Source organism: Anguilla rostrata, chromosome 6, assembly GCF_018555375.3.
Source record: "Anguilla rostrata isolate EN2019 chromosome 6, ASM1855537v3, whole genome shotgun sequence".
Taxonomy (NCBI): Eukaryota; Metazoa; Chordata; class Actinopteri; order Anguilliformes; family Anguillidae; genus Anguilla; species Anguilla rostrata.
This window is the reverse complement of record NC_057938.1, coordinates 16,565,204-16,584,230: the sequence shown is the minus strand read 5'-3', so window position 1 is coordinate 16,584,230 and position 19,027 is coordinate 16,565,204. Positions and strand designations below refer to the sequence as shown.

The 19,027-nt window shown below is 41.9% G+C and overlaps 1 protein-coding gene across 3 annotated transcripts in view; it reads left to right on the top strand.

The window, feature by feature from the left end:
- LOC135256673 (retinal-specific phospholipid-transporting ATPase ABCA4-like) overlaps nucleotides 1-19,027 on the top strand; it is a 43,499-nt gene that overhangs the window by 3,789 nt on the left and 20,683 nt on the right. For all 3 annotated transcript variants that reach the window (XM_064338671.1, XM_064338672.1, XM_064338673.1), the window contains 15 exons: nucleotides 782-875; nucleotides 1,525-1,666; nucleotides 2,123-2,262; nucleotides 2,953-3,080; nucleotides 5,049-5,246; nucleotides 7,268-7,357; nucleotides 9,384-9,624; nucleotides 10,199-10,338; nucleotides 12,017-12,133; nucleotides 12,576-12,773; nucleotides 13,200-13,405; nucleotides 14,407-14,583; nucleotides 15,849-16,071; nucleotides 16,825-17,046; nucleotides 17,894-18,098. In XM_064338671.1, the coding sequence (XP_064194741.1) occupies nucleotides 782-875; nucleotides 1,525-1,666; nucleotides 2,123-2,262; nucleotides 2,953-3,080; nucleotides 5,049-5,246; nucleotides 7,268-7,357; nucleotides 9,384-9,624; nucleotides 10,199-10,338; nucleotides 12,017-12,133; nucleotides 12,576-12,773; nucleotides 13,200-13,405; nucleotides 14,407-14,583; nucleotides 15,849-16,071; nucleotides 16,825-17,046; nucleotides 17,894-18,098 (2,521 nt within the window). The remainder of the gene's footprint in view (nucleotides 1-781; nucleotides 876-1,524; nucleotides 1,667-2,122; nucleotides 2,263-2,952; nucleotides 3,081-5,048; nucleotides 5,247-7,267; nucleotides 7,358-9,383; nucleotides 9,625-10,198; nucleotides 10,339-12,016; nucleotides 12,134-12,575; nucleotides 12,774-13,199; nucleotides 13,406-14,406; nucleotides 14,584-15,848; nucleotides 16,072-16,824; nucleotides 17,047-17,893; nucleotides 18,099-19,027) is intronic.

The window sequence follows — 19,027 nt, the reverse complement described above, 5'->3', positions numbered from 1 at the left end:
GACACTCTCAATGATTAATTAGAGCTCTTAAGCTTTAAGTGAAGCTTGGGTAGTTGTCTGAAAAATATTATTTATGGTGACTCTGCAGTAATCATTTAACAGAAACGTATCTAATTGTAGATTGAAATGAAGCTTTCTGGAAAGTGGGTATGTCCTGCATGTGGAAGTTAAGGTGGTTTAATTAGTTTACGTAATAACCCAAGTGGCCAATTCAATGGCTGATGCAATTAAGGGTACCTGTGATATTCAACCAGAAACTACACCTGGGTATTATGTGTAAAAGAACCAAGGTCCTTTGAGCACAAGCATGATGATATAACTCAAAATAATTTATTCTTATTTTATAACATATAATAAGCATAACCAGTGACTGTCATTTGGCTCGTTCTGTAAAAACAGTTTTTTTTCAGTTCAGTGACACATTTCTCAGTCTGGTATCAAATCCTGTCTGTGCCCATGCCAGCTTTGACTGGCAGTCCCAGAGGGCAGATCATAATTAGCTGTAGCATCACCCAGGGCATGAGGGTGTTGTCCGCACCAATGGCACGTGTACTCCTCTGATACAATGGCTGCACGGCTCAGCTGGTGGGCTGCAGTGTGAAAAGTAGCTTTGGCTGCCAACGTGTGTTTTGCAATTTGCCAGTTCCAAATAGGACAAAACAAAGGAAAAAAAAAAACTTTTTTATTTTTTATTTAATAGAGAATTTAAAATATTATAACATTCTTTCCAAGTGTATCAAGCCTGTATGGGTTGCACTGATTTATTTTTGTTCCTCCATAGATTCGATTCATTGTTGAAATTCTGTGGCCGATAGTGCTGTTCATTGGACTGGTGTGGTTAAGGAAGGCTAACCCTCTCTACCGCCAACATGAATGTAAGCTTTCTATGTGTTTATCGCTATACATTTTTTGCATACGTTTACTTAAATGTCATTAATTGAAAAAGAATTGGTTCGCACTTAAAATATGGCTACAAAGCTTTAAAAAAAAAGTCATTATTCTTTTTGTTTTTGTTTTCTTTAATGCAGAATCATGCACAAACCTTTCGGCATGTTGCCTTCTTCAGTGTGCAGCTTTGTAGCCATTTTTTGAGTGCGAACCAATTTCTTTTCAATTGACGATATTTCACTGGTTTCAACGCACCAAACAAATTAAAACGGGTGAGCGCAGTGATTTCTCTTGCTATGTATTTAAATGTCATTCAAAGGATGAAACTCCTGAACTGCTAAGACCTTTTTAAATTAAGGTTCTTTTTAATTTTATTACATACTGTACATTACCTTTTTATGTGGATTCAATGGCATATATCTATATACACCTGGATATTACTCTGAAACAATGGATATGTTTGTATAGTTGTGTATTTCTCTGCAGAAGTAGAAGTCCAGCACTTTGCAACCTCCCAGAATCTGAACCAATAACCTTCAGATTGCACATAAAATTCTATTTTTTTCTGTTCCCAAATCAAAAGCTGTTGCTATGCCCCCTGGGTAATGGTACTCTGTACACTGGCTGTTTACACAGGTCACTTTCCCAACAAAGCCATGCCCTCCACGGGGATACTGCCGTGGATCCAGGGCATATTTTGCAATGCCAACAACCCCTGTTTTCGGTCCCCCACCCGCGGAGAGTCCCCCGGGGTAGTCTCCAACTACAACAACTCCATGTAAGCTGGCCAACCACTCCCTGGTTCCCAAAGCATTTGTCCTGCATCTGTCCCATGTGCTATTCACATGCTGACGTTCTTAGTTATCACTAATATCAAACCTTCCAACTATATGCTGCCCAAGTAAGGTGGGAGATTATTGCAGTGATGTCATACAATGTAGTGTACTGTCCAGTGTTACCTACATGCTGATATTATTGGAGAATGTTAGAAAATTACTGTATTTTTATGATAAATTCCACCTATAAAGTGCATTGTCAGTAATGCAAGTAATTTCAATGTGCAACAACCCAACATAAAGGGAGAAGGGATGCGTTTGCATGTGTATGCATGCGTGTCTGATTGTATATATGTATCTGTGTGTGTGCTTGCACATAATGTATGAGTGTGTACAAATGCTCATGCACACATTGTGTCTATTTGCATCCACTCACCTCTCTGTGTCACTGTCCCCAGACTGGCAAGGTTCTATCTGGACTCCCAGGAGCTTCTCTTTAACGATCCGGAGTTCCAGCAGCTGGGTAGAGTGTGGCGGGAACTGAGTGTGATGAGCAACTTCATGGATACCCTCCGCAACAACCCCTCTCAGATCTCAGGTGGGAAGTCCCCATTAAGCAAATGAATCAATATCAGCGCAGAATGTTAAATTTTGACACTATAATGTACTAATTGTAGCATATGTCCCATGTGTTTTTTTTTTTTTTTACAAAAAACTATTTCATATTTCCTCATTTTTACCATAAATGGAAATATGTTGCATTTTATGTGGTCGCCATGTTCTGCTCATCAGTGAGTTATTCCTCCAGAATGAAAAGTGCCCCTGGGGGTGCCTATTTTCAGTTGCAGAAAGTTTCAGCTGCAGTCTTTCTCCAATGGGTTGTCTGGCCTTATTACTGGTGTATTTAAACTCAAAGTGAGGACAATACGAACGTCTTCCCCAAGGTCCCGAGACAATGGGTGTGGTTCGCGCAAATAACTGCAGCCACTGTGTCCCACTGCCTTAGCCTGACTGCTTCTTAAAATCTATATGTCACTGATATATTGTTCATTTCCATAGCTTTTAACACAGCCTCATGGTGCTCTGACTTTTTATTCAGTTTTTGTGAATTTGTTTTGTGATTTTTCTCACAGGCAGGCAAATGTTCTCAGAGTCCCCAAACATTGCTATCCCTGTGCTTTCCTGAAGTCCTAACAAACACTCAATCAGTCGTTTCCTTCCTGCTGACATTTCCCTGTGAGCTGCTACTGTCCCTCGTTCAGCAGCCCCTTACTTTCCTCCTGTCCAGGACGGGGGCTGAAAATTGAAGATATTCTGAAGGATGACGAGACTCTCACGTCATTCCTGCTGAGAGACGCACGGCTGCCACACTCTGTCGTTTACCAGCTCATGAACGCCAGGGTGCGGCCTGAACAGGTAGGCCAAGCCACCCAGATCAGATGTGATTAAGTTGTAAAAATATATATTTAGGTAAGGGGTAGTTATTTGCCACTTCAAACTATTTTTATCAGTTGTGGGTAAACCTTATGACATGATTTAAATAATGGTTTAGTTTGTGAGGAGTAGCTTAGTGCAGTCTATTTCTATAGAAAGAAAGGTCTGGATATTAATCGCACTACGGTGAATCGCTTTGATCTGCAGTCGCATTTTCGTCTTTTTGGGAAAGCCACGCAATGCGTGGGAAACAAAAGCATGCAGGATCTGAAAGCTGTGAAAACAAAGAGATCCCCCCCCCCCCAACTCCGAAAAAAGGAAATGCTGGGATGAGATCACCAATAGAAAATGGCTTCTAAAACCACATGCTTTTCACATGTAAAACGGCAAACATTTTCATGTGCCTACTTTGGCCTTCGCCCAGGCTTCACTGTGGCCTTCTGAGGAATGTGCTGGCTGGATAATTCCTCATCGGTCAATCAGCCAGGACCTTCCTGTGATTCACCACTATCGGTGTACCTCTGTCTGTTTGCTGTCAGGATAACAGACGGTGGCTGGCCCCTGAGAGTCTGGGTCTGGGAGGCCTGGCGGGGGGTGGGGGGGGATGCGGATGTGCGGGACAGGTTTGGAATACTAACAGTGACTGTGCAACTCAAGTGAAAATACACCACTCCCACTGCGTCCTCCCTGCCATCATACTAAGAAGGCAGCTCGGGGTAGGAGGCCTTGGAATGTGGGAGTGGTAGCAACCTTTTCCTGGGATTTCCTGGCTCATTGCTTTTGTATTTGTACACTTTCATTATTTATGTCTTTTTTTTTTTTTTTTTTTACTCTTGGGTTTCGTTTGGATGTGAGTCACATCTCAGACTCGCTAGCTTAAGTCCTCATGGGGGCTGTGGATAGACTTTCTGGGGGTCCAGAGAGGGAGGAGGCTAAGGTTTGACTAAGAATTACAGCCATTTTATAGACTGCAGGCCGCCGGATGTGTCCACCTGGAGTATGCTACTACCCAAAGTGGAACAAATGCATTTCAGACATTCTGTTTGGTTGTTGTTGTATAGTGTGCACAGTACTGGGCTGGTAACTTGCACAAATCTCTATTGGGACACTTACTGTAGTAACCTTGAGCAAGGTACTTAGCCCAATAGGTACAATTAAAGAACATCCATGTGTATTAATGGGTAATGCTGAAATATATGGAAGCGGTGTAAGTTTCTCCAGCTAAAGGCATCTGCTAGACAACTTATGTAGCCTGATGTAATGCTATTAGCAGCTGATTGCTTGGAGAAAGCTTCCTGCCCCATCATCTGCTGGTTCCATCAAAGGCAGGTCAAGAAACCAGGATGTAGTTCTGTCACTGATCAGGAAGCTTCGGGCATCAGGTGCAGCCATCAAACGCGACGTGCATAAACGCACAACCCAGAAGAAAGTCCCATGAATAGGTTTGGGAAAATGGTTCATGACCCTTTTGTCAGGGTTTTTCTTTCAGGGACTGTTCTCTGAAAATATCAAATCCTCTGGTAAATCTGTCAGCACAGTGCTTTGTCCTTTACTTTAACTAAGGAATTTATACAAGCATTACACCCTTTTTCCTTAAATAGCTTTGGGAGTTCTGTGAATGCTGAATATAATACAACTCAAACAGAAGTCCTGTTGTACCGTATGTTACATGGTGATTGTAATGTCAGTTTCTGGGTTTTTTTATTGTTTGTTTGTTGGTTTTTTAACTGTCAGTCAAGGCTTATAGTCTACTAGTTTCATCTATGAGTTAGCACATGCTACTATTTTTACCCTTGTATGAGACATGCATTTATAGTTATAGGTAAATACAGATGAAGAGATCACGTGAACATAGAGTGTCCAAACTGGTAGCCCCGGGGCATCTTTATGAGGTGGTGAATGATCTGTGGGGTGGAGCGAGGAAGGCTGACAGCTGCTTTGTCTCCTCAGTTTGCATACGGAGTGCCGGACCTGACGCTGAAGGACATCGCCTGCAGTCAGACCCTGCTGGCACGCTTCATCCTCTTCCCCAGCTGGAGGGGCCAGTACAACGTTCACAACGCTATGTGCGCCCTCACCCAGCAGAAGCTGCAGAAGATCGAGGACCAGCTGTACGCCAACGTGGACTTCTTCAAGCTCTTCCGTCTGGTCAGTCCACCAAATCATCATTGGCCTCCATCCGCTTGTTACCACTCCCCACAATTGCAATTTGAGGGGTTGGTAGAAGCTGCAGAGACCCCAGACCAAGTATTTCTGGGCCATAAAAATTCAGAACGTTTTTCAAAAGCATTCATATGGTGTCTTGTAATAGAAACATGTAAATGCCTGTCCTTTGTGAAATCTGTTATTTTTATGCTGTATCCTGCATCCTGTGCATGAGGAGCTGTGGTTAGGCCAAAATTCCCGATTCCTACCCCCGCCCCCCGTTAAAGTTTATAGGTACTGAATGCCTTCATGACCCAGCCCCAACCAGCAACACCAACCAAGTCAAGGAAGCTAGTGACTTTTATTTGAGAGCGCAAAATGGTCTGTGACTTTTGTCTTAAAGTGCAAAATCGATGTACTGTGTATGAATAACAATGAGATGTTTTGTTAAACACAGCTCTTCTGACAATTATTTGACAGTGATTTGAAATGACAGGTGATTCGCTGCACTTTTGCGGGTTTGTATGCGCTCATGGCCTTTCTCCATTGCCAGCAGATGAAGAGAACATCCAAAATGCTGTCTTTTTGGCCCACTTTTAGCCCACTATGCTGGGCCAAACTGCAGAGGGGTGTGAAAGGAAACCCTTTTCTCCCACTGTCGGCCTTTGCTGCTCATGCCATTCTGAGGCAGTTTTGGAGTCAGTGGAGTTCACTCCAGGGAGTGTGGGTGAGGGAGCATTTGGTGACCGGCTCAGGGCGATGAGGTTCACCTGCCCTATTTTCATAATGAGATTACTGAGGACACACCTCCTGACCAGGCTAAGACAGCTTCCCTTAATAGCCACTGATATGCTACTCAGAGTAACCCAGAGAAAAAGCTGACACAGTCACATTTATTTGGCTTCAGTGCCAATTTGTGATGGTGACCTGCTGATAGCCCAAAAAAAAAACGCTGGTTTGATATGAGTGTCATTGACATTACTTCAGCTGATTACAAAATAATTGTTTTGGGGGGTAGAAAAAAAAAAAAAACCCATTGTATATTTTATGCTTGGTTACATATTTTTTTCTTCACAGTCGGTTACAGTTCAGCTGCATTAAAACGTAAAATATTTTGAAGCTAGAAAGGGCAAAAAAACAGCACAATAGCAATCATGGTCCTTTAAGCAGCCCCTTAAATCTTGGTATTTTGACTTCTGGTTTACTTGACTGCAGCTGAACCACTTGCAAACCCTGTGCCCCCTCCCCAAAAAAAAAAGAATGTATATTTAAAGTTTCACCATGAAGGACCCTTGCCACCCGAACAATGGTGTGCTTTGCCTTATTCCCGCTCTTTTGAGACGAGCGTAATCTATAGAGACGCTGAGGAATGTCATAGGAAGGATGTCTTATTCTGGAGCTCACGTTAGCACATAGCATTTCCTGAACTCCTGCCCATTGTGTTTCGAGGCAGTCGGAAGAGTTGGAGGTGAAACGAGATGTTTACTGGAAGTGATAACTATGTTACGCAAAATGGCAGAAACGTTTTTGTTAAAAAAAAAACTAAGATATGAAATGTCCTTCTCCTGCATTGTAATCAGGTTAGCTGTACAGAATTCTGAAATGGTATAACGTGACCAGCATTTCCTTATTGTACCTTCTTTTAAAATTTGAAGGAAAGCACCACAGTGTTCTTGGGAAGTGGAAAGGGTGGGACATTGTCAACATCATAATTAATTTGTATACAGGCAACATGACGTAGGACATTTTTTTAAAATTATGACTATCATTAGCTTAGTGTGACGAATCGTAGGCTTTTTTTAATACGATATGCTTTAAAATCATAGGATTGTCTTTGAATACAAATACTTTGATTAAGTTTACCATATATAAAAAGAAAACTGGAAGCACAGAAAATTTTGATAGTGGCTATCACACTTTACTAGCTGTACTGTAGCTTGAATTCGGAATGACGGACGTGATAATTACAAGCATGGTGACACCGTCCGTTTCACAAGCTTTTGTGTTGGCCCTTCTTTTCTCAGCTGCCCCAGGTTCTGGACAGCCATTCGTCTGGCATGGACCTGCATTTCTGGGGCCGCGTGCTGTCAGCCGTGTCCGAAAAACTGCAAGAGGTAAGCCTCCCTTGGCTCCAGGGTTCCTAGCCCTTATTTTTAGCCTTCAGGAAGCTGTGGCTTCCTCTCTTGCTTTGTGTAAACACAAACTGGGAATCGGGTTTACGGTATGTCTGCTTAGGGGGCAGAAAGCCATCTCTTTCTGCTTCCAAGTCGAAAAGCCTGCAGAACATTTCCCCCCTCCTGTACCTCATTGGCTGGCTGGTGTCACAGGTCTGGCTGTGCAGGTGAATTATGGGAAGGTCTATTCTCTTGTACTGCACGTCCCCGAGGGAAGGCGTCTCTTGAATTGTTGTGCAGCCAGTCCCTGTTGGGACAATCGCTGAGGTGACATCCTGTGGGTGGGGTTTGCATTTGTCAACCGTTGCCCGGGCGACGCTAAACCCTCATGCACCTATCCACTATTTTTTTTTCAGGGAGACGATTGACGACTTGTTTCCCAAAAATCCGGTTCTGCTATTTTCAGGATCAGCTTTGGCTTCAGCCACAGCCGGCTGGGGATTCTAGTTTTTCCTTTAGAAGGTAGAACATCCTGATGGTTGATGTTATTTATGGCCAGAACCCTCTGGAGAAACCATTTCACCCTGTTTCACCCTTGTTTTTCAAGTTATTTGCTACCATGCGTAGTCGTGTGTAAATGTGTGTGGTCCTCGCTTCACAGAGGCTGTGCAGAGGGCATGAGAAAGTTAAGTATGGCAAATGTTTGGCAACTTTTCACCAAGGGTCTGATGGGAAGTGAACTTCAGGGCCAGTATGAAAGTACTCCAAAACTCGAATGACCTCACATTAGCACCACTGACAAAAACATAGTCTGCTAAAATCAACCCGTGCTTGTTGCCAGCTACAGTATGAACATTACACACAAAAATTCCCCCTTCAGTCACAATCCTGGGGTCCTTGTAGGCACTTCTTGACAGACAAAGTTGGGGAAGACCTTCTCTCGCTAGTTTATACAGGAAGTGGCCCTAATAAAGAAAGGGAACACCCTGGTAAGGAAAAGGATAGGGGAGTGGGGAGGTGGAGCCTTTAAAGGTTTTTTTACATTATCAGAGGGTAGGACAAACGTCTTTAATTATTTTTGTGGTTTTTACCTTGTAATTTTTTGTTCCCTCCCCTGAAATATATGCCTTGAAGAGCACCATAATTTGCCAGGTGGATCAACATGACAGCTTGTTTAAATTAATCAGAGGCTGTGTGGAAAAAACAACAGATTCTGGAAAAAGGTCTTGTTATGAGGGAGGGAGGGAGGGAGGGAGGGAGGGAGAGAGAGAAAGAGAGAGAGAGAGAGAGATGGCAGGGCATATGCAAGAGAATTAATTGAATTGTCATAATTCAAATGAAGTGTATCTCAAAAAGGCTTTACATAGCATATATAATGCCTTCATTTAACAGGACACAATGGCGTCATAAATCATACATAAGCAAATGTCATGTCAGTGACATAAGTTATTATGCAACAAGTTATGCCAAATGTGCCACAACCAACAATGTCACCTGGCTAAAGGCTAAATATAAAGGGTGAGATTATGTAGGATGCTATGCTAACTGTGACATAAGTCATTATATATATATATATGCTGTATAAAGCCTTTTTAAAAATAAATGTAATTTAAAGTTTGACCAAATTATCTAGCTGTCATTTGTACATTCCTCTGTTGTTACCACTGCCACTTAATTAAAACATGAAAGTATGAGAGAGAGGTGATTTGAGATGTGTTTTTTAATAGAACAGCTATACATATGTAGCTTTCTATTAATGTCTTACAATATGTGTCTTCTTAATTTACCAGGCTGATTGGCTAAGTATATGCTGTTATTTGTGTGTTAAATGTTATTGGAGTACAGGGTGTAAAGTGTGTTGATTAAGCTGGGTTTGTATCTGTTGTAACCAGGCAAAATGCATTTTATTTACTGTGATAAATTCGCGCTATCCCAAGTACTTTTCACTACAAACATACAGAGTCTTAAGTGGAGATTTAACCCATGTGTGTTCATTCATGGATCTTCTGTCCTACCCCCCTCAAAGTTGGCGGAAAGGAGCAGCTCCAAAGAGCTTCTGCGGGTGCTGTACCCGCTTTTCCAGACGGGGGTGCCCTCCTCCTTCAGCCAGCTGATAAGCACCGTATCGGACCTCTTCTGCGGGTACCCTGAGGGCGCCGGGACCCGTGTCTTCTCCTTCAACTGGTATGAGGACAACAACTACAAGGCCTTCCTGGGAATCAATGGGAGCAAGGACACAAAAAACTACATCTATGACGATACCACCAGTGAGTGTGCATTGACATGACTGTTCCCCTGGGAAACCTGTGTTGAGTTCTGGGACAATAAGGCACAGATATTTTTATTCATATATTTAAAAAATTAACGTTAGATGAGTAAGCTGAAGATCTGTCGAAGGAAAAAGAAAAACTGTCTGAAATCCGCTATTAAATATTACGGAAAAAGAACATAGCAGCTTGATGGAGTTCGTCCAAATAAGAAGGCCTTAGGGAGACTACCCTTGGCTATCTGTACAAAAAATATTTCTCAGATTTCAGCAGGTGGGGAGATCTGCTGCAATGATTAATAAGCCGACACACATCATTAATTCAATCACTGCTGTCATAATTAAAATGTTTTATTTTCAGGAAATACATTTGTAAAAATTGCTGAACCATAAAGTAATAGATTAAAACATTATCACACATTGGCAAATAATACACTATACAACAAGGATAACTGTGACGGTGGTAATAATCATAATAATAATAATAATAATAATAATAATAATAATAATAAATCAACACATAAATTGACAGTATTTATAATATCTCTTTATGTTTGCCTCCCCTCCTCTGCCAGCACCTTTCTGCAATGCACTGATGCAGAACTTGGAGTCCAACCCAGTCACCAAGATTGTGTGGAATTCGGTCAAGCCCCTGCTGATGGGGAAGGTCGTGTACGCCCCCGACTCCCCCGCCGTGAGACAGATACTCAAGAGTGTAAGCACTCCCGCTGGAATTACGCTACAGCAATTACTGGCTTAACACCTGCCATTGTCAAGGAATAGCAGCAGTTTCACAAGTGTGACATTCTGTGACTGATCTTGTTGAGCTGGATTTTTGCCGGTAGGGTTCTCCCCCCAACAGTAAGATGATAAGAGTCCATGGCTCTAAACAATACATGACACCATATCCAGCTGGTCGAATGACGTTTCTGAAGCATTTTTAGGTTGTGGGAACTTTGAAAGTCACGTGATCTGTCATGTCGCAAACACATCTCAATACATTATGGGCATTTAGCTGATTCTCTTATCCAGAGTGACTTATACATCTTTTGTATTTTTTATGTAGTAGCCATTTATGCAGCTGGATATATACTGAAGCAATGCAGGTTACTGGAATTTAGCCTTCCACAGATTTCATTCTGAATTTGACAGATGGGTTTGGATTCACTGTCTGACAACTACGCCAGGCTGGCTTTCTGGAAATCAAGCCCCACATCCACCATTTGGAACTTTGCAGTTGGGCAGATTTATTACCATGCATTATGGGTAACCCTGTGAGGTATACCCCATTCAAGGAACTGTTCCCTCCTTACCCACCAAATGTGTCTTTTTGAGCAAATCCCCTTGTCTTATAATTTATATAGCTCTGTTATTAGATGCATTGTACAGTTATAGATGGGTGTGTAATGAGGTATTTCAGCTGAAGTACCTCCTTAGTGGGAGGGACAGCAGCACAGCTGTTGCCCTGTCGCTCTTTAAATCAAGAACAGGGAGTGATCCAGAAAAGCAGCCCTTTATACACAGTTGGCAGCCAAAATTTTGGGGGAGGCATAAGTAGACAGCCAAGGCACAGGACTCTTACTAGGATGAGTGCTCTGTGTGTTTTGTAACTTTTCCCCCAGTTCTCTCGAAATGCAATGTTAATTGTTCTAAGACATGTTCCTGGAAATGTTACAGCATCCACCAAGGGCAGCTTTGGCTCTGTGGCTCCTTAACAAAGCATTCAGTTTGATAAGATTGGTAGTCAGCAGGGTGATGTAATTTTTGGCTTTCCTCCCAGATTTGATCTTGAATGGTGATCAGATATAATTATAATGCTACTACTACTGCTACTACTACTATTACTCAGAATAATAATAATAATAATAATAATAATAGTAATAGTAATAGTATAGTATAGTATAGTATAGTATAGTATAGTATAGTATAGTATAGTATAGTATAGTATAGATTGATGGCCTATTGTGTGAATGGGCTATGTGGTCTGGTATCAAATCTAGGCCAACACTGACTGGCCAACAGTGTATAGTTTGCCATAGTATTACCTGGGAAGGCAGGGGTTTCAGCAGGATGGTTAGCCTCACCATACACTAACCTCCTCCAACATGTCACCTTTACCGCTGGACTACAGGATTACTAGAAGCAGTGGCTGACATCACAAGTTTTGAAGCAGAGCTTGTGCTTGTCTATGCTGTTCCGAACTGACAGAAGGAAAATATATATTTTAAATAGTATTTAATCAGGCAGATCAACTGAGAACTCAATTCTTGTTTGTAGTCATGATCTGGGAAATGTGGGCAGGTAATGCTAATTATTGTGCAGTCAATCAGATTCTTTGTGCTGAGGCATTGGATTTGGCTTTTCACACTGCCCATGTGCATCTCTCTGGCCAGGCTAATACCACATTTGAGCAGTTGGAGCGGCTGAGGAACATGGGGAAAGCCTGGGAGGAGGCGGGCCCTCAGATCTGGAACTTTTTCCAGGGCGGAGTTCAGATGAACATGATCCGGGTAAGCCCTGCAACCCTCTCATCAGGGTGAAAGGTTACGGCTTTGGGCTCCCAGAGGAAAGCTGTTTCCATTGCCTGTGTAGCGTCAAGGTGGTTATATGTTTATTTATTTGTTACTCAATACAGGTATGCAAACTGACTTTTCTTGACTTTTCTTTTATTTTCAAGAGATTCTAAATGTTACCCACTATCTAAGTGTTATCAGTAAATCTGGTGTCTTCTCTTATCTCTTTTTATGTGTTATGTTGCTTTTGACAAAGTTCCAAAAAGAGAAACTTCTATTTTATATGCATGTATATGCTCTATGTGTTTTCATAAGATTGGAGTCATAAAAAAATATTTTAGGAGCTGAACTCCGGAGACATGTTTGGTTATTAAATTCTCTACCATGGCACAATTTATTATTTCATTTTTTACAACAAACTGATCTTCATCCCTCACAGGAAACCATCAGAAATCCCACGGTGATGAATTTCATTGACAATGCACTGGAGGGAACTGAGTTCTCATCCAAAGATATTCTGAACTTTTTGTACAATGGACCAGAGGAGGATCGTGAAGAGGACATGACCAAATTTGATTGGAGGAATATCTTCAATCTGACCGACCAGGCCATCCGCATGTTCAACCAGTATACAGAGGTGGGTGCCTACATGCAGAGAATTATTACAATAGTGCTAATGTTTTGAGAGTAATGGAATTTTAAGACATCATGTTTGACTTCTCATTCACTTGTGAAAATAATGAAACACTTTTCAAGTTATATACTGGACATGTTTACAAAATAATAAAATGACCAATGAAACAAATACTTTATTTTTTTATAGTAGACACCCTTATACTTAGCAACTTCAACAATTTACACCTCCTAATATCAATGGAGATTTACTGTAGCAGTTGAGATGTTAAGGGTACAACCTCCAGCACTTTACCAGTAACAGCTATGTTTCAGTGGGAATTCAAACTCACAACCTCTTGTTTTAATTCCATGTCTGTGTCCCAAGACTATCCATTCAGTATTTAGCTATAATGGTTAACCGGGTTGTTCTGGTTCTGGTTCCCTGCAGTGCATAAACCTGGATAAATTCATCGGCCACACAGATGAGGACCAGATGACGCACCAGGCACTGTACCTCCTGGAGGAGAACAAGTTCTGGGCAGGGCTCATCTTCCAGGACATGTATCCTTGGACCACCAAACTTCCCACCCATGTAAAGTTCAAGATCCGCATGGACATTGATGCAGTGGAGCGCACTAACAAAATCAAGGACAGGTACACTTCTACAAATAAGCCGTAGACCTTGATTTTGCTTTGTGCGAAGGGTGGTAGCTTTTTGACACAAATGCACTTTTTTATATCTACTTATTATTAAATTTGCCTTGTGGCTTCTTTAGCTGTCTCACAAGTCTGGGTTTTCTTAATGCAGATTTTCACATTTACAAAGCCCCCTACATATGGCATAATTCCCATGTCCCTGCTATAGTTCAATGGAATAGTCCAATGACAGGCAGGAAACAGGAAAGAAATATTTCTTTGAAGTGAGAGAACCTTGCATCAGCCTCAGAGTATTGGATTCTGGGATTGTTTTGGCAGAGTTGGGAGGCAATAGATTGTGAGAGGTATTTATGTCTTTAGTTGGTAATTATCTCCTCTTGGGTAGAAAATATTTGTTCTGTTGTGGACTGGAAGAGGAACAACTCTAGGTACACAGCCTACTTCCTCTTCCCTCTTCTTCACCACAGGAGGAAGGAACTGTGCTCGGAAACAGGCTTGGTTCCCATAAGTAGAGCCTTAGGGCCTAAACTGCTTCAGTGAAAACGAGATGCATTGTTTTTAAGGGAATGAAGTCAGATTTTCCCATTTTAAATTGTGATTAAATTATTTGAATAGAAAGGCTCAATCCTTTCAGATACCTAAGCTGAAACTGCAGGAAGACAATGGTAACAGCAGTGGCATTTTGTGCCACCTGACATTCCATGCTAAGAGAATTTGACTGTGTCGACTGTGGTTGCCAAGTGTGAATGAGGAACTATTAACTATTACATGCTGTTATGTCAAACTCATTCATATTCTTAATCTTAAAGCTTTCGTCCGTGCCTTCAGAGAATCCGGACATGCCATAAGTCATCAGGCTGCTCAGGAAACCACTCAGTCATGACAAGTCCAATGAGCAGTCATTTTTGCATCAAGACTTCTCCCCTACCATCAATGCACTTCCTCTGGGTCAAGTCCACACCCTCATCTCTGATCCCACCAATCGCATCCCTCCGTAGGTACTGGGACCCAGGCCCGAGAGCCGATCCCATGGAGGACCTTCGGTACGTCTGGGGGGGCTTTGCTTACCTGCAGGACATGATTGAACACGGCATCATCAAGAGCCAGACAGGCGTGGACTGGCCTCTGGGTGTCTACATTCAGCAGATGCCCTACCCCTGCTATGTGGATGACCTGTGAGTGATGTGTTTTAATAAGACCGTTTGGCTGCAATGTGTAATTAAATTAATTAGTGTGATAGGATGCAAAAATTATTATGCATATTCTAGGACAGTGGGTCAATTTACAAAGTCTGTCTGTGAAATACTGTTACACTTGGTGTTCATGGTTTAATGGTTTAACACTCAAGTCTAATAATTTGGAACTTAATTATAAATGGAAGCTTATAAGAAAATAGCATGAAGACAAACAGATCTGTGGCGTGCTGTCATGAAACACCAGTAGTAATAATAATGTAATAATGATGACATCTTTTTGCATGCTCAGGGGTACTATGGCAGTATCCTGGATTCTTTAGGTTACAAGACCAGTTCCTCACCCATTATACTACACACACACACACACACACACACACACATTCACACACTCACACATATGCATGCATGCATGTACGCACACAAACACACACACACACATTCATATAGCTTTTTTTTTTTTTCAGAAGAAGGTACTGACAGAGAAAGATTCTTTCCATAAGGCACAGTGAAGTGTCATTACAGTCTGGCAGATCAAAGGCAGTTTCATCCTCGGACTGGTTCCTCTGTGGGTCTGCCAGCTTTGCCCACACAGGCTATCTCACTTCTCCCTCTCCATCCAACCATGACATTAAAGACCATAGAGCATTTTCAAAATTCAGCAAATCAATCTGCCCTCTGTTCCCCATGTAAGACTAGTACTGTAGCCTTGTGTGGCATGGGAAGCAGTCAGCTAATGGGATGCCAGCCAGGTTTGTGAAGAACCAGAGATGAGGGTTCAGAGAAAAGCAGTTCCCTTAATATATTAGGCTGTAATAAAAACTTCAACATGACCAAAATTATCAGATTTATACTACCAATATGCTAATATCCAGCCTCATAAGTAAATAGCATGTAAAAAATATGTGTCTTGTAGTACATGTAATCTAATACACATTAGTCCTCATAGCGATTCAGTCAATAACCAGTGAACAGGTAATGCATGCAGCCTGAGAATGGCATTCCTGTTCTTCTATGTCAGGTCTGATTTATATGACATCTGTGTAGATCCACTGGTCCTAAAATTACTTTGATTGGCAATGGCTGATGCAGAGGGCTTCTGTCATTGGGACACACTGTCCAGGCAGCTGAAAGGTCAGTGGGTCTGTGCAGATGTTATGCTTACTGGTCCAAGCATAAAGGAATCCTGATCTCTCTCTAAACCTGAAGCTGACCTCTAACCCCTGCCCCCTCTCTCCGGATCGCAGCTTCATGATCACCTTGAACCGCTGCTTCCCCATCTTTATGGTGCTGGCCTGGATCTACTCTGTCTCCATGATGGTAAAGAGCATCGTCCTGGAGAAGGAGATGAGGCTAAAGGAGATGCTGAAGGCCATGGGCGTTGCCAACAGCGTGATCTGGTACACTTGGTTCATTGACAGCTTCTTGATGATGACCGCCAGCACGGCTCTGCTCACCGCCATCGTCATGGTAACACACCGCCACATGTTGCCTGTCATCTGAATCAGAACCAAAATTGAACCGTTTCATCATGGTTCAGAACTTTTATTTCAGTGCACTGAGACTGTACTGTCTCATTACAGCAAAATGAGTCTACTGTCTAATCACAGCATGCTGAGTCGCTGCTGCTCTGCCAGAGCATGATAACAATCTGGCATCATATCAGAACACTGAAACTATACTGCCTTAAACCAACACACTGAATCCCTACTGTCACATCCGGACACATGCAATCTCTGCTTTTTGTCTCATGAGTACATACTAACATTCTATAGTCTTAGCAGGGCATGCAAACACTGTGTACTGCATCATCAGGGCACACTAAATCCCTGTACAATGTCACATCTAAATATACTAATGTTTTTCTTGTCTCACATGGACAGTCTTCATAACACACTCAATAATGACATCTAGTGGATTTTGTGAAGGTCATCTGCTACGTGCATTTTCCCTGCTTGACCTCAGCAGCTAAGGTTTTCAGATTGAGCTTTTTCTCAGTTTGGACCTGATGTAATATTCACAATTAGCATTAAATGTGATTAACCACATTAATTAATCAAATTACATTTTCCTAATTTATTCCATTTTTCAGAAGTGTGAAATTTGTCTAATATTGAACCATGTAGATCTAGTCATACTTACAAAAACTTACTTAAAAAACCCAGAATCCTACAAAATCATCAGCTGAACTAAAATATTTTTCTATGTGTGGTTGCGTTATAGTCAGGGAATGTGCTGAACTACAGCAATCCCATCATCCTCTTCCTGTTCCTGCTGACGTTCACTGTGGCAACCATCATGCAATGTTTCCTGATGAGCGTGTTCTTCAACAAGGCCAACCTGGCAGCTGCCTGCAGTGGAATCATCTACTTCACCCTCTACCTGCCACATATCCTCTGCTTTGCCTGGCAGGACCGCATCACCAAAAACATGAAGATAATGGCAGTGCGTCACCATATGCCTTCCTCAAGGAAACACATCAACAACATTGGGTTCCTTTTGTGCAGACATGCCTTCTGGGTTGTGTTTGACTTCTTTAATAATTCTCCTTGTGTCCTTAACTTTCCTTCTTTCCTTGATTCTTTCTGAAGACATTACAAGTAAACATGGAAGGAGAGGAGGGGCGAAACAATTACAGAGGAATTTACTTGTTTGAATTCAGACATCCTCCCAACAAGGAAGGAATGCGACTTAGTAACAATTGTTTTCAACCAAATATCTGAGCAGCCATTGTGGCTGGATTCTGATGGTTTTGAATCCCAGTTAGTTGTCCTCATAAGGATGCACCTGTACCCTTCACCATTTAGGATGTACCCCTGGTGTTTAGGCTGCAGAAATGCATAAAAGGAACCTTTTTTAACTGTTAGCCCCACGGGGTAGTGCACAGATGCTTGTAGCATTACTCAATAAGATTAAGGGTTTCATTTGCCATATTGTGCCGTCTCAGTTTGTACAAGAGCAGCTGTTCTGGTTGACTAGGTGTCCTCCAACCGAGCTTGTGCAGTTCCCTGTAACTGTACAGTAACTCCACAGTAACTGCAGCTCAGCTGGTGGACAGCTGAGTGAAAGGTAGCATATGGCTAAATGCATTTTGGAGAATACACATTAGTCTGCATAAAGCAATCTGATGGAGTTTGTTACAGTTGGGGGTAAACCTTAATCCAAATTGGGGGAAACACTTCTGATATGTTCCACAATGGGGAAAATGTTATTTATATAATTAAATCCATTACTGAGATGTTTTGGTTTGTAGCTTCAGGACTGGGATGACTTCCTTTTGGTGACATTTCAGAGCCTGCTGTCCCCGGTGGCTTTCGGCTTTGGGACGGAATACCTGTCCCGGTACGAAGAGCAAGGTCTGGGACTTCAGTGGGACAACATTAGGGCCAGCCCCCTGGAGGGGGACGAGTACTCCTTCTTCACCTCCATTCGTATGATGCTGTTCGACAGCTTCCTATATGGGGTCCTGGCCTGGTACCTTGACAACATATTTCCAGGTGCGATGCTTCAGTGTGCTGGCAGATTTACTCTTCATTAGTTTATTTCCAAGCTGAATATTTAAAAATCTATCCTACATGCTTTGGTCTATTCTTTTAGTTATTCCAGAGGAATATCTCATGAGAATTATTTTGTGTGTATGTATTTACCGTTTTAATTACTATGCCCCCTACACATGGAATGAACTACAATGAACTTTAAAATTAGAATATGTCATTCCAATGGAAGATTTTAAAGTCTTAAATGCTAACCTTTTTAATATTGCTTGTACTTGTCCCCTTTGATCGACATGTTGACTGACATGTGACTGCTGTATGTTAATATACCTCTGTATTGGTTTTTACAAAAGTTTTCTATGTGTCTGATTGATAGCGGCTCTCTATTGGAAAAAAATTTCTTGATCTCAGTGAGATTACTTGTTTAAATTAAGGACAAATATGTTAAATGTTAAATTGTCTATGTAGCAATGGACAAATTATTTTTAACCAATTCCTGGTCTTCAGCTAGTGTTGAGCAAGAGAAACAAAGATGGGAGGGTAAAGAACATAAATTTGTAGAATTATTCACTATATGACCAAAAGTATCTGGACACCCCTTGGTCTCGGGCTGTTTTTCAGGGTTTGGGCTTGGCCCCTTACTTCCAATGAAGGCAAATCTTAATGCTTCACCATACAAACACATTCTAGATGATTCTGTACTCCTCCAACAGTATGACAATGCCCATGGGCACACAACGAGGTCCATATAGAAATGGAAGTATGGAAGAACTGGACTGAACTACACAGAGCCCTGACCTGAACCCCATCCAACACATTTGGGATCAGTTGGAGAACCAACTGCGAGCCAGGCCTTATCGCCCAATCAAACCTCACTAATGCTCTTCTGGCTGAATGGAAGCAAATCCCTGCAACAATGCTCCAGCATCTGG